Source organism: Nelumbo lutea, chromosome 6, assembly GCF_056320005.1.
Source record: "Nelumbo lutea isolate HS-2025 chromosome 6, American lotus-T2T, whole genome shotgun sequence".
Classification (NCBI taxonomy): domain Eukaryota; kingdom Viridiplantae; phylum Streptophyta; class Magnoliopsida; order Proteales; family Nelumbonaceae; genus Nelumbo; species Nelumbo lutea.
Genome location: NC_142689.1, coordinates 71756366 through 71769812, shown reverse-complemented (window position 1 = coordinate 71769812; position 13447 = coordinate 71756366). Strand labels below are relative to the sequence as shown.

Here is a 13447-nt window from a genome sequence, read left to right as displayed (position 1 = left end):
TATAAATATTATACATATTTCTATTTTCATTCTTTTCAAATTTCAAATCGAGCCTTAGGCTCCATTTAAAAGAAATACAAATACAAATATGTAAAGTGCAACCTTATATTTTGTACGTATTTGATTGTACATATTTATATTTGTACTCCTTCCAAATTGAAATTTAGGCTTAATTTCAAAAAAATATAAATGCAAATATATAGAACGTAAATATATATTTATATTTGTATTTGTATTCTTTCTAAAATATATATCGAGATTTAGGCTCAGTTTCAAAAGAGTATAAATACAAATATATACGGTATACATACATACAAAATAATAAATACTCCTTCCAAACTGAGCGTTAGAAAATTTATATTACACGTCACACACGTCACACACGTCACACGTGTAATGCGAGGTCGACGGAGTTTCCGTGTCCGGATTTTCTACACATACTTCTCTATCGACACCAGTTCCCCACTCTAACGGCCTTCAATTGCATCGTACTGTAGGTAAGCCGTGGACAACGGAGAAAGTGCTGGTTTGGTAAACGCGTAGACGGTAACGATGACAAGTACTATTCTTCTACTCATTTCTAGTTGCCTTTCTCACTTCTCTAATCAACAAATCCAAAGCAAGCCGAGCTTTTTTTTAAAAGTAGAACTTTCTCGGTCATCCTTAAATCTCTCTCTCTCTGTAATAGCTATATCCATGGAGGAGACTAACGGAAGCCGTGGAAACTCCGTTAACGCAGGCGAAGAACCGACGGTATTCCGGGCAAAAGAATCTTCGCTGTTGCAGGCGGTTACGGCTCTCGCCATTTGGCTGGGCTCTATCCATTTCACCGCCGCATTGGTTATCACCGCATTCTTCCTTCCTACTCACCTAGCTTTCTCGTGCGTACTCAACCTCTTCTCCTTTTCCTCCTTCTCCATCAGCCTCTCACCCTTTATCCCATCCTGATTTGTCCCTGCCCCCTTTCTTTCTGACACCCTTTTTTTCAGGATTTTTGGTCTCCTCCTGTTTTTGATGGTACTTCCTATTGACGATAGAAGTAAAGTAGGTCGAAGATTGGCAAGGTACAATCGGAGTCGTTTTCCCCCTAATTTTCTTAAATCAAGTTTGATTGAATAACCTTTTTTTTGTAATTCTTTTCTCTGGTGTGTAATTTTATATGAACGAACTTCAGGTATATCTGTAACCGTTGCTGTGGATATTTTCCGGTGACGCTGTATGTAGAGGATATGAAGGCGTTTGACCCCAATCAAGCTTATGGTATGTGTTAGCTAGATCAGATCACACTGGTCTAGCTAGATCACACTGATTTTCTATTCTTTTTGGCCTGCCCAATAGACCTGGATTCTCGACTACGACTGGTATTAGCTAGATCACACTGATTTTTTTCATGGCGGACTCTACTCATCTGGGCGACTGGGCCAGTAAGCTAATATGCGGTTGGCCTAAACAGTACATTGTACAGATAAACCATGGATACCATAGCTTTGTGTAATGATAAAATCCCGCGCTGACTAGTGTGAAAATGCAAATACAAGTCTGGGAGTAGTTTGTGAAAAAATGCTAAAGGTTAGGTCTGTATCCATCATCCAGTTCACCCCTCGCAAGAGCCCAGATGGCCGGTACCAACATGGGGATATGGTGTTTTGTGAGAGGAAAAGGGGTAAAGATGAGAGGAATGACTTACAATATTCTCTATCAGGTAGCAATCCTTTGGTTAGAGCTTTACCTATGAAGAGAAGAGAAGGCGAAATCTTGCAATGGGCAGAATTTACCAGACCAGAACAAAATTGTAGGAACATATAAAAAAACTTTCATTCACTAAAAAGGAGAATAAGGGTACAATGCATCGCAAGAAAACAAAATTATAAATATGGGAAGCATCTAAGAATACATTGGGCGTTTTATCGCTTCAGCATTTTCTTGGAATATTCTTCTTTTAGTTTCTTTCATCCTGTATTTGTTAGAATGAATTTGGTATAGGCCATGTGGCCGGCATCTAAATACCCTCGTGGGTAAAATGAACTAGGTATGTTCAAGAATATTAGGTTTGTTTGGTTTGTAAACAAAGAGAACATCCAGTATGTAGGCCTACTGGTGTCTTTTTTTTTTTAATTATTAACAGAGCGGCTTCATTTATTTACCGATAACCTTACATAAGGTTGAGAGGCCGAATTGTAGCTAATAATTACTTGGCCTTTACATGAAAAAATGTGAACAGATGAGCTAACTGATTAAGGTTTCTGTGTACATGAACAAAAGAGATAGATGGGAAGGATGTTATTATAGGGCATGTTTGGTATGCTTCACACCTCACAAGCACGATATTCTTCATACTTGCACCTTTTGGTACATTATTCACACCTTGCGTTGAAAAACAATTCAGGCCTTACACCTCAAACATCTACAAATAAAATCACTGGTTAGAACATTGTTTACTTTGATAACTCAACTGAGTCCTACCAGAATGGCAGGCTTGGTACCAAATCATTTCAATTCCTGGTCTTAAGTAATTGTCCAGTGAATCAGTAATCAATGCTTAGAATTGTGAATATGTGATGTCTTGGCGGGAGGTCATTGGACTGTTCATGCTATCATCTGTTCATCTCCTTAAGAGATTTCTTTGTTGCAAAGCTACCCATCAGGTATCTGGGTAAGGCATTTTTTGTTTTTTGCTTCTGTATGACTTAAGGATTTATTCTTTTTTACTACCTTGTATGTACAACACCTAGATGATGAGTTTTGTCCTGGATAATCTTGATGTCTTTCTATCCACATATTAAAAAAAAAAACTTGAAATCTTTCTCTTAGTGACTCCAAGTCTCCAACACCTTCTGCAGTCTTTGGGTATGAACCACATTCGGTTTTGCCAATTGGAGTTGTTGCTCTTGCGGACCTTACGGGATTCATGTGTCTGCCAAAAATCAAAGTTCTAGCAAGTAGTGCTGTATGATTTCTACCTTTGATGCCTTTAGGTATGATTGGGACCTTTTCACTATTTTCTTCTTTATTTATATTTGTGGAAAATGACCAGGTTTTCTATACACCATTCCTGAGGCATATATGGACCTGGCTGGGGCTTACCCCTGCAACGAAGAGGAATTTTACCTCACTTCTGGAAGCTGGTTATAGTTGCATCGTAGTGCCAGGTGGGGTGCAGGAGACATTTCTTATGAAGCATGGATCAGAGGTCTGTTTGCATCTCTTCTTTGGATTATTGGAGGATTAAGTGGTCTTAGGGTTTGTTTCAATGATTTCTTTCAACAAATTAAATCTGACTTGTGCTTGTAGTCTTTCTTGTCATTCATACAACAATCTTTGTGCAAATTTTAAGCAGCCAAAACTGCAATGAGGCATTATCCCCTACCTTTTCTGTTGTACATAGTCAAGTATTTGCAAATCTCTGTGATAATCTCTGCTTTGCCTTTTTCCCCTGGCTATCACAAGTGTAAATAAAATAGCCCAGATGTTAGGAACCTGCCTAACTCAGGGCTCTTCGAGGGGCCAACCTCCTGAATTCTTGGAAGGGGAGAGAGAGAGAGAGAGAGAGAGAGAGAGAGAGAGAGAGAGAGAGAGAGAGAGTTTAATGCTGAAAGAATCAATGCCCTATTCCTTTTCTGCTCTACTACTTATAGTTTTACAATCTTGATTGTCTTTCTGTTACAGTAGTTACAAGTGGATGGTTAGTTGTGCTAACATGGCCTCCTCTTGTAAAACTGATTAACTGCCTTCTGTTGGTCTGTTCCAACAGTCTTGACAATCCCCCCTTCCTTTAGAGCGACCTTGCCCTCAAGGTCTAATGTAGGAAAATTTGATTGCAGATCTAAGTAGGATTCCCAAGTTGCATCCTCTTTCGGAAGGTTAGACCAAACAACTAATGCCTCTGGTATGACTCTGCCTCCCCTGCGCACCCATCTGAAATCAATGACGGGCTGGCTCAGTCTGCATTGTCCTTCTGAAAATATGGAAAGGGTTGCACTTGTAGTGACTCCTGACTTCGGCCCCTTCTTCAGTAAGGAGATATGGAATACGGGGTGCAGTTTGGATGTTGCCGGAAGGTCCAGTTTGTAGGCCACTGATCCTATTCTCTATAGGATTTTAAATGGGCCAAAATAGCGCGGGCTGAGTTTGTTCCACTGTCGGTTTGCAACTGAAATCTGCCTGAAAGGTTGTAATTTGAGAAACACCCAATCACCTACTTCATATTGGACATTCTTGTGGTGTTTATCATAGGTGTGCTTCATCCATTGCTGTGCCTGTAAGAGATGATGTCTCAGTTCCCTTAGCACCTCATCCCGTTGCGTTAGTTGTTCTTCAACAGTCGCTACTGTGGTGGTTCCTTTTTCATAAGTAGAGGGGGAGGGTCCCGACCATATAAAGCTTTGAAGGGTGTCATCCCCGCGGTGTTATGGAAAGTGGTGTTGTACCACCATTCGGCCCAATGGATCCACTTCATCCATTGTCTTGGTTGATCTCCCACGAAGCATTTAGATATGTTTCGAGACTCTTGTTAACTGCCTCTGTCTGTCCATCAGATTGGGGGTGGTAGCTAGTTGACTTGAATAGTTTAATCCCGTGTAGGCGGAGAAGCTCAGCCTAGAAACAACTCATAAAGATAGGGTCCCTGTCTGATACAATTGAGCTAGGGAGCCCATGTAGGCGCACAATTTCCCGGAGGAATAATTCAGCAATTGTGGCTACTGTAAATGGGTGTGATAGAGGTAGGAAATGACTATATTTTGTCAGTCTATCTACTACCACAAGGATAACTGTTTTGTCGACAGAAACGAGCAATCCCGTGATAAAATCCATTGATATATCATCCCAGACTTGGGTTGGTATTGGGAGTGGTTGCAAGAGGCCTGCTGGTGTTGTAGTGGTTGACTTGTTTTGTTGGCATACTGCACACTCGGCTATGAAGTTCTGGATAGATGTATGCATGCCTTTCCAATGAAGTTGTGTGGCGATGCGCTTTTGTGTTCGTAGGATGCCGGAGTGGCCACCCGTGGGTGAGGCATGGAATAATTCCAGGAGCTTCCTGAGATGAGCAGAGGCTGCTGGGATCTCTAGGTGTCCTTTGAAGAAGAGTAGATCATTCTTAATTGTGTACCCAGAGTGCAGTGAGGGATTTGCCAATACTTGGGCCTTCAACTGCTGTAACTCCTTATGGGATTGGGCTTCTTTTCGCAGTAGATCCAGGAGTGGAGAAGTTGGGGAAGATACTAGTAACTGAAATGACTGTGGGTGCCATGAGAGGGCATCCGCCACTCGGTTAGTAGCCCCTGCTTTGTATTCAATTCTGTAGTCGTACCCCAGTAGCTTGGATATCCAGCGTTGCTGTTCCGGGGATAGAACTGATTGATCCAATAAGAACTTCAGACTTTGATGGTCGGTCCAAATTGTGAACCATCTACCAATCAAGTAGGATCGCCAACATTGGACTGCTAAGACTATTGCTATTAATTGTCGCTCATAAACTGATTTGGCCCACTTTTGTGATGTTAAGGCCTTGCTGAAAAAGGCTAGTGGTCGCCCCTCTTGCATGAGAACAGCCCCAATGCCTTGACCGGAGGCATCACACTCAATGATGAAATCTTTTGTGAAATTGGGCAGTGCTGTTGGAGGACTCGCAAATGCCTGTTTCAATTGCTCAAAAGCTTGTTGGGCCTGGTTTGACCAGTTAAAAGCGTCTTGTTTCAGCAATCGGGTCAATGGGGTAGCTATTAGGCTGTAGTTTTTGATGAAGTGGCGGTAGTACCCGGATAGTCCCAAGAAGGCCCTCAATCCTTTCACACATTTGGGTTGCGGTCAGCCCAGTATACTGGAGATTTTATCTGGGTCAGCCGCTACAGTTCCCTTTTCTACAACATGTCCCAAGTAGTGAATTTGGTTTTGTCCAAAGGAGCACTTGGACTCTTTAGCGAACAACTGGTGGGCCTCAAGTGTTGCAAGGGTGTTCAGATGTTCCTCCCAATTGGGGCTGTAGACCAATATGTCATCAAAGAAAAACAAGGATGAACTTAAAGTAAATATGGTCGGAATATGTCATTCATCAATGCTTGAAATGTGGTTGGAGCATTGGTCAGCCCAAATGGCATGACCCGGAACTCATAGTGGCCATTGTGTGTCCTGAAAGCTGTTTTGTGAACATCCGCCCTCTGTACCCTTATTTGATGATACCCAGCTCGTAAATCCAGTTTTGAGAATATGGTGGCTTGACTAAGTTCATCAAGCAGCTCATCAATGACTGGTATCGGGGGATACCATTGAAGCACCACGTCCGCTCCACTGAGATGGAGAGGATATAGGTCCACCGCAAATTGATGACCTTGGATCTTTAGTGGTAGGCCCATGCAAATGCTATTGCAAGATAGGCTGTTACCGTTGGCCACATGAATCGTAAAGGCCGTTGTTGGTTGAACCGGAAGTACCATTTTATCCACCAATACTTGAGTTATGAAGTTAAGGGAGCTGCCACTGTCTATGAGGATTGACACTTGGCGTCCTAGGATCAGCCTAGTAACTCTCATTGTCTAAGGGGATGCAAGTCCTGTAAGGGCTTGTAAGGATATTTCAGGCGTGCCATTGAATTGTATTTCCCACCCTGGGTTAGATTCTCCACAACCGGTGATGTCATCTTCCTCTTTCGGCATCTGTTTGGAGGAGAAACACTTGTTGTTTCTTGCAGCGATGGCCCGGCCCAAATTTCTCTTCGCAGTTGTAACAAAGACCTTTGTCTCTGCGGGCTTGCATCTCTGCCCAGGTCTTCCGTTTGAAAGGAACCAGTGGGCTTGGGTCCAGTACTCCTTCCTCCTTGTCAGGTGCCGTCGTCCTTTCTTGCTCCCTTCTTGCTCTTGGACCCCATGGTCGCTGCACCTTTCTTGCTAGACTGAACTTGTCCTCATACAATCTGGCTAGTGCTGCCGCATTGATGACCGAAGTGGGCTGCATCACTTTCACTTCCAGCCGCAGTTCTTCTTTTAGGCCGCCGCCGAAGCTTCCCACCAATGCCTTCTCCGTCCACCCTTGGACTCTCACGGCCAGCCTTTCGAACTCCATCTGGTATTCCTTTACTGATCCCACCTGCCGCAGCTTTGCCAAATTTTCATCAAGATCTTCGAATCCAGATGATCCAAAACGGATAGTCATGGCGTCCGTGAAGTCTGCCCAGGTTTGACGAGGGTGCCCCCTTCAGTACCATTGAAACCAGAGGATAGCTTCCCCTTCAAGACATGTAGAAGCCAGAGCTACCCTATCTTCCCCGGTGTTTCATGGTAATCAAAATACCTTTCGGCTCTGAGAATCCAGGGAGTTGGGTCGCTGCCTGAGAAGATGGGGAAGTTGATTTTGGCTGTCTTATTGCCACCCCTGTTCTGCAGCTGTTTTCATTGCTGCGCTCTTCTTGGCTTCCTCTGTCAATGTTTGTTGCCCCTGCTCCAGTCAAAGGAAGAGAGCAGTGAAGCCTTCCTTCATTTCTTTGAGATCTGAAGACATTCGATGGATCTCTGCCTCCATCTGATCCACTCGGGTGTCTACTGACGTGTTTCTTGTGTTGGTCATGTTGGCTCTGATACCAAATTGTTAGGAACCTGCCTAACTCAGGGCTCTTCGAGGGGCCAACCTCCTGGATTCTTGGAAGAAGAGAGGAAAGAGAGAGAGAGAGAGAGAGAGAGAGAGAGAGAGAGAGAGAGAGAGAGAGAGAGTTAATGCTGAAAGAATCAATGCCCTATTCCTTTTATACTCTACTACTTGTAGTTTTACAATCTTGATTGTCTTTCTGTTACAGTTGTTACAAGTGGATGGTTAGTTGTGCTGACGTGGCCTCCTCTTGTAAAACTGATTAACTGCCTTCTGTTGGTCTGTTCCAGCAGTTTCGACACCAGATATGCATTATAAACTTTGGTTTGTCTGAAATCTTTTGGGGTTGGTTTCTGACATCCCGTTTCTGATAAACTGGGACAAATCCCAAATAAAAAGATGAAAATGCCATATCTATCACTGTAATAATCAATACATGGGCACCTTTTTCTCTTGAAACAAGCAACTTTTGGCCATAGTTAGGGTTGTCCCAGTTTGTCTAAAATGGGATGTTCCTGGGTAAGTTTTACATGCAATATTTCTTGTTTAGTCTAAAATGGAATGCTCACTTTTCTGGTTATTTTAGAGGGGTATTCCCTTATGTGATCTTAACGTTCTTACTTAAAGAACATCAGTTTCCTTTTTCAAATCATTTTTTGCTTTCCTATTTGACAATATAAGTTGCACTCATCAGGCCCTGGTTTTTTTCTTCTCCTTTTTAATTGTTCTACGTTTAATTGCTGTTTTGTAGATTGCCTTCATCAAGTCAAGAAAAGGGTTTATTCGCATAGCCATGGAGGCAGGCCGACCTTTGGTTCCAGTTTTCTGCTTTGGTCAGGTATTGATCTTTAATATTGGAAACCTATGCATTATGCTTTGTTATTTCCGTTCTATCCTTTACATTCTATGACCAAATCCCCTCCCACTATGTTTGGTACTTTGTTGTGGGCTTGGATCTGCTACCCACTAGATGTTCCCACGTCCCTACCCAGGGAACGTTACAGCTGCACATTGGGAATATCCCCCTTGTCATTCATGGGAGATATTCCCAAAACATTGTGGTGTTCTGTGGGTAGGGATGTGGGAACAGTTTGTGGATAGCAGATCTGGAGTGCTTTGGTATCCAAAGGGGTTAGTGATGAGGAAGGATTTGGCATGTGTGTTTTTTTTTGTGCATTTTATAAATCTTCTGATGTATCTTGGAATTTCAATTTTTTAGGAACATATGTGACGTGAAGCCTGTTAGCCTTTCTGATTCCCCTAGTTAGTTTTTTGCTCAAAAGCATCTTATCAAGTTATCCTTAAACAACATACTTCCTCTTGCATACCAAAAGAGTTCCTTCACAAAAAGATATTGCCAGCTAGTGCTTTTGTTTTTTCCAGACATGAGGTGAATTAGCTTCATCATTTACCAAAAGAACTATAGTTAAGAGGATGTAAATTGTGACACATTCCAGAAAACTATCACTAAAGTATGAATCTACCCCCATAAGAAAAACCCTCCTAACCCCTAGTTTGGCCTGCATATATCGGTATTGCATGGATGTAGACATGGGCAACAACATCTGATGTATGCCTTAGGAGTTCGACTTGGCAAGACGAAAAAACAAGAACTCTTAGGCATGTATATAAAAAAGTATAAACTATTGAAGGATATATTATACCCATGGGAAAATGTTTAGAAATTTGGAGATTCCATCTAGTGTTGGGATATGATGCATGTCTGACATGGACAGTCAATTTGGAGATTCCATCCAACACAGTCATGTATGCAATTGAATTGAAGTTTATCAGGATCCATTTTATTTGACCATTCCTTCTGAAGATATTTGAGTGGATAACACAGGCATGTTCCAGAAAATGCAGCCTCTCAAATATGTGTCTTCTCATGTGTTATTCTTATCTGAAGTGGACAAAGAATGACCAATTCATTTCAATAGTGTTTCTTCTATTTGGTCTAATCTGTGCCCTTCCAATGTATATCAAAGACCTTCAGGGCCACTCTTATGGGCTTAGTAGGTGGTGCCATGTGGAATGTGGCAATACTGATGATATGAGAGCTTAGAAAGTAAGAAACAAGATCAATTTGAAAAGCATACTTCATCATGTGTATGGGATTGCCAAATATTACCTTTGCGGTTTGTTCTGCATACTGCTTAGTGGAATCTCCAAACACTTAATGGAATCCAAACTTTAAACCTTTTGACTGTCCATGTCAGGCATGCATCATATTCCAACACTTGATAGAACTCCCTGTGTGTGTTTGTGTGTGTGTGTGCAGTGTGCACGTGTGCATTGTAACTTTGTTCATTTTGTGAAGTGCAGACAGATGTCTACAACTGGTGGAAGCCAAGTGGGGAACTGTATTTGCGACTGTCTAGAGCTATAAAGTTCACTCCTATCATTTTCTGGGGAGTATTTGGGTATGTAACATATATTTTTAGCATCTTCTCCAAGAATTCTTTTATCTTTTCATCTATTCTTTAATGATTATATTGAGTCACTGGAAGATGTCAAAATTCTTTAGAGAAGAGAATAAAGCATAACGGGATTAAGCAGTGGCTCATTTGGATGATATTTGGTAGCACAGCATGCATGTCCAACCGCCCTCTCTCTATTATCAATCTAAATAAAGGATCTGATACGAAATACTCCTGATCCATGCTGATAATGTTGTCTTTGTCACCCATAAGTAGACCTATTTATGAGAATACCTTGTTTAGCAAATTTTAACCAACCATAATCCAACCCTGAAATCGTGCATGTTTTTTAAATTGAAAACCAACAAGCAGGGGAATCCATATTCTTTTCCATGCATTGGGTCTTGTTGTTTGAATTTGCCACACGGTAGAGGGCAATAGGCAAATTGGAATTAAAACTGCAAGCAACCCTTCTCAAGGCACTGAGAATTAGGAGGAAAAAGGATACATGGCATAATAAAATTGTACATGTTAAGCCAACGGGTACTGTTGATATGACCAATGAAAACATTCTAGAGAGAAAAACTTAACATCATCCCTTGAGAGAGACAAAAGCAATTGCATACAATTCTTAAACTATAGATTGTTTGATATACTTCTATTTATGGACAATGAAATTCATCTATTGGTTTTATTTTCTCAGATCACCACTACCATATCGAAGACCCATGCATGTTGTGGTGGGCAGGCCCATTGAGCTGAAAAGAATTCCACAACCAACTATGGAAGAGGTAAGAACACTTCGGACCCTCTGTTCCTATTGATAAGTTGTAGTCTTTGTCAGGTTATTGTTTATTTCTTTCAATTTGGCATATCATCTGTTTCTTAGCAGTGGTTTCCCTTGATGGTAATCAAGGGGAAAATTGACATATAAATGCTGTGTGAGCTTAAAGCTTGCTGCTAGAGGTTTTCTGTCACATTGGAAGGCTGGTATGCAAGATCTAAATGATGATGGATGGGCCATTCCGATGCACGAGATGTACCGTTGTCTCCAACCCCCTTAGCACAATAATGTGTTGGGATGCACATGTGAGTAGGTGTGTAGAATGAGGAACGAAAGTCCTGGAAAGATACAAGAAGTGCAAGGGACTTGTATACAGGAGTGGCCCATAACCCAATAGCTTAGGCTTTTGGGTTGTAAGTGGTGTTCATATCTTGTGTACAAGTCTGATGCAAGTTATGTGTGCAAGACCCCCTGTTTTGGCGACTCTCATGGTTCGTGACTCCCTACAAGGCCCCAACATAATGGAATTCACCCTTTCTGGCAAACGATAGAACGATGGTGGTTTAAATGAAACACAAGCAAATACCTGGGTTGTCGGATCAACTGCAACTACACAGTCTACACTTGTCAAAAACAGTAAAAATAAAAAGAGGAATGAAAGAAAAGAAAAGTCAGAAAGAGAAACAATATAGTGAAACAGCCTTTATCTGGAAGGTATGCCGGACTGCTGGTTTTATCAAAAAGCTCCAAGTGTTGCGCCATACCTTTCTGAGTCTTGGCCTTTTCTCCGGTCATAACTCATAATTAAACTACTTGCTCATGCCGCTAAACCCTGTAGTCTTGCATCATCACTAGAAATGTTATAGGCAACAGAAAACATCTTCGGGCCTGTTTGGTATACACTGGAATTGGAATCGAAATCTTCCAGAATTGAAATCAGAATAATCCATTCCCTGGTTCAGACAGGAATGAGAATGGAAATTGAAATCAGCAGAAATGGGATTTCATTCTCAAGGGAGGAGCAGGAAATGGTCATTTCCTTAAATGAGGGAATGTCATTCCAGCAAGAATGGGAATGGGATTCCGATTCCATCCAATTATTCCGATTCCAGACTTCCTATTCCAACGAAGAACCTCCCATCAGTATTGTTTCGACTGTTGTATGTCGATTCGTTAGTTGTGCTGAAACCTAGGCTGTGTTTGGTTGCAATGCAAATAAATTTGTATTGATGCAAAATTATGACAGTGCAAATGATTTAGTGTAAATTTTGACCTATTTTTTGTTTTAAATTTTAGTTTATTTTGTTTGATTGCAGTGCAAATAAAGTAAATTAAGACAAAGCAAATAAAGTAAAACCCAAAACAAAATTAAACAAGAATTTACATTTTTTTCATTTGCACTCCTATCCATTTGTACTGGTGCAAATAAAATTGCACTGCAACCAAAAGCATCCATAAAGTCGTCTGCCACTGCCACGTAATGGGCTATAAAAAAAAAAATTCACACCACAAATATGCGACTTACGTCTGTCAAGTGTCAACTAACATTCTTTTCTGTTGGCCGGGCAGGTGAATGAGGTGCATAACCGGTATGTAACAGCTCTTGAAGAACTCTTTGAGAAACACAAGGCTAGGGTGGACCATGCTGATCTTCAATTGAGAATACTTTGATAAGTGCATTTCCTTGGGTTTGCAGTCTCATCCATTTTTAAACATGTATAATTTCAGATGTAATTTTTGTGAAACTTTATATTAAAATCTCAAAAGCTTCCTCATTGATCTTTGTAAATATTCACGGCCCCTAGAAAGCTGTCCAAGCTAGACTGTGGTATATACAGAAACTTTTAAGAGAAGGAAGAAAGTAAAAGCCCCAGATTGCACTGTTGCAGTGTAGTGGTTTAGGCTCACTTTGGAAGAACAAATATAAATATGTACAGTATAAATACATGCAAAGTACATTGTTTTGCACTCTACATAGTCGTATCTGTATTCCTTCCAAACAGGAGCATTAGGTGAGAAAAAGCAGCCCTCGCTTTGTTTGTTTGTGCATCGTTTTATAACCAGGTTAGCCCTAATTGGCCCCGTACTTGAGGATCCTTCTTTAGACTTTTACGTACATTACCCCCATCCTAACCTGAAGATGAAGGAAGATTGCTTGTGTATATCCAAATTAAGATGGTGTGATCGACAGCTCAGCGCCATATAGGTGTTTAATAGAAAAACGTCAAAAATGATGTTTAGTCGAATCGTTTAAATTGAAAAACGTCTCTTAATTTCTGGAGAAACAAAGACGTAGCTGCATGCACCTCACTATATTATTTGTTTTTTTTTTCAAAATTTCAGAGGGGGGCTTTTTATGTGTTTTAATTAATAAAAGAATTTCTTAAAAACACCTCACTCTTTATACTATTTTAGATTTTTTTTCCAAAATTTTAGAGGAGGGGCTTCTTATGTGTTTTAATTGATAAAAGAGTTTCTTAAGAACACCTTTAAATATATGTATGGGCTTTTTATGTGTTTTAATTAATAAAAGAATTTCTTAAAAACACCTCACTCTTTATATTATTTTAGATTTTTTTTTCAAAATTTTAGAGGAGGGGCTTCTTATGTGTTTTAATTAATAAAAGAGTTTCTTAAGAACACCTTTAAATATATGTATGGCCTT

The 13447-nt window shown here is 40.7% G+C and overlaps 1 protein-coding gene across 1 annotated transcript; it reads left to right on the top strand.

Annotated features, from left to right (window-relative positions):
• Positions 1 to 464: 464 nt before the first annotated feature.
• On the top strand, positions 465 to 12755 carry LOC148849598 (diacylglycerol O-acyltransferase 2D-like). Its single transcript, XM_088950993.1, has 10 exons — positions 465 to 559; positions 689 to 881; positions 990 to 1064; positions 1175 to 1260; positions 2841 to 2947; positions 3035 to 3190; positions 8330 to 8416; positions 9904 to 10001; positions 10702 to 10789; positions 12352 to 12755. The coding sequence occupies exons 1-10, from the start codon at positions 553 to 555 to the stop codon at positions 12451 to 12453; spliced, it is 999 nt and encodes a 332-aa protein (XP_088807119.1). The 5' UTR covers positions 465 to 552; the 3' UTR covers positions 12454 to 12755.
• The last annotated feature ends 692 nt before the right edge of the window (positions 12756 to 13447 follow it).